Consider the following 2,008-nt stretch of genomic DNA (forward strand, 5'->3'; position numbering starts at 1 on the left):
GGGGTGAGGGTGCAGTGTGTGGTGGAGGTGCAGTGTGTGTTTGTGTGTGCCGTGTCTAGCTGTGCATGTCAAAGATACAGCCAGAGGCTCCAGTCTCTATACCCGGGTTTCTGTAGCGTTTACGGGGCTGCTGTTCCAAAGGCCCCTCCTCCTGCTCCTCCGGGTCCAGCCGGGAGCAGCGGGCTCTGCCCGGCTCCCGCCGCAGCCTGGGGCTCCTGGCCGAGTCCGCGCCGCCGCGAGACTTGCGCTTCAAGATGCTGTCAATGGCGAACGCCAGGCAGGCGGGGGGCGGCTCCGCGCCCGGGCTCACCCTCCGGCGGCTCTCGCAGTCCAGCGGCAGCCCCGCCATGAGGGACGGAGCGGGACGCGCGGCTGCCCGGCTCCTGCCTGTCTCTGCGCCTCCGACTCCCCGCCGGCTGCACCATCCCGCGGGCCTGGCCGGAGCCGCGGCGGCGCTGAACCGCCGGGCGGGCGGCTGCCGGGAGGAGCTGTTCGGATTGGCTGCGGAGGGACGGAGGGAGGGGCCGGCAACGGGAGAGGAGAGGGAGGGGGGAGAAATGTGGGGAGAGAAACGGGAGAAAGGAGGAGAGACAGGGAGAAAGAAAGGAGGCGAGAGCAGAGAGAGGAATGGCTAGAGGGAGAGAGAAAGGGAGGGATAGGAGACTGGGGGAGATGGAAAGGGGGATGAGGGAAGGGGAGGTGGAGGTGGAGAAAAAAGAAGGGAGTCAGGAGCGAGACAGTGGGAAAGGGGAGGATCAACGGGAAACAAGGGTGGGGAGCGGGGGGGGGGGATCTGAGGGAGGGACCAGGAGGGGAAAAGGGAGGGAGACCGAGAAGGATCCTGAAGGAGTAATGAGGAAGATGAGAGATTGGGAGGGAGGCGAAGAGGGCCCGTGCAATGGGTGTGAGGGTAGAGACCTTCAACGGGCTCTTCTGGGACATTTTTACTTACTGCTGTGACCAGCCATTTCTGGCAACCAGGGATTAGCAAGATGCAGGGATGAGTGAAATCTACCAGAGACAGGGAAATATCCCGACCTTCCCTTTGAAGTGGGTGGTGAAATTGTAAGCTTATCATTATAACTTATCATTAGAAAGTTTTTCCTAATATCTAACCCAGTAATTCTCAAAGTTTGTATTGGTGACCCCTTTCACACAGCCAGCCTCTGAGTGTGACCTCCCCCTCCCTTATAAATTAAAAACACCTTTTTACATTTAGCACTATTATAAATGCTGGAAGTGAAGGGGAGTTTTGGGGTGGAGGCTGACAGCTGGTGACCCCCCCCCCCCATGTAATAATCTCGCAACCCCCTGAGGGGTCACAATCCACAGTTTGAGAACCCTGATCTAACCTAAATCGGTTTTGCTGCACATGAAGCCCTACTTTCAATGAACGTGGAGAACATCTTGGACTAGGACCTGTCTTTAATTCCTTATATCCAGGCTACATGTAAACCTCTCGGATTTTTTCTGCATAACATCTGTAAAACAGCACCGTTCCTATCCATCCACATAGCTAAAACACCTGTCCAGGCTCTCACCATTACAGATCTCATCCTTCTCTTTGGCCTTGCCCCACTGTATGGCAGGTGGGCAATGTGACTTTCCTTGCCCCATTCATATCCATTCAGAATGCTGCACAAAGATGTTTTCCTGGCCAATCTCTTTGATCATGTCATCCCTCTCTTTGAATCCCTCCACTACTAGCACCCCCTTCTCTATCACATCAGACTTCCGCTACTTGTATTCACTTTCAAGGCCCCTATGTCTGTCCTACCATCTCGCATTTACTACTGAGTTATCAGCTCCTACATCCAACCTATGTTGCCACTTTGTCCATTTGTTACAATTTCAAACAATTATCTTCATATTTGCTCCCATGCTGCTGGTAACGCTTGGGAGCAAATATGTAAGCAAGGAGCTCCCTGTAAACAATCCACAAAATTAAGGTTATCCTCCTTACACACACACACACACACACACACACACACACACACACACACACACA

At 54.3% G+C, this 2,008-nt stretch overlaps 1 protein-coding gene across 1 annotated transcript in view; it reads right to left on the minus strand.

Moving 5' to 3' along the window:
- Positions 1-439, minus strand: part of LOC112107629 (homeobox protein HMX2-like) — a 2,089-nt gene extending 1,650 nt beyond the window's left edge. The window contains exon 1 of the mRNA XM_024201415.3: positions 103-439. Within this exon, the coding sequence (XP_024057183.2) occupies positions 103-349 (247 nt within the window). The 5' untranslated portion in view covers positions 350-439. The remainder of the gene's footprint in view (positions 1-102) is intronic.
- Between the last annotated feature and the right edge of the window lie 1,569 nt (positions 440-2,008).

The sequence above is a fragment of the Terrapene carolina genome, unplaced genomic scaffold (assembly GCF_002925995.2).
Source record: "Terrapene carolina triunguis isolate 2854851 unplaced genomic scaffold, T_m_triunguis-2.0 Scaffold66, whole genome shotgun sequence".
Lineage (NCBI taxonomy): Eukaryota > Metazoa > Chordata > Testudines > Emydidae > Terrapene > Terrapene triunguis.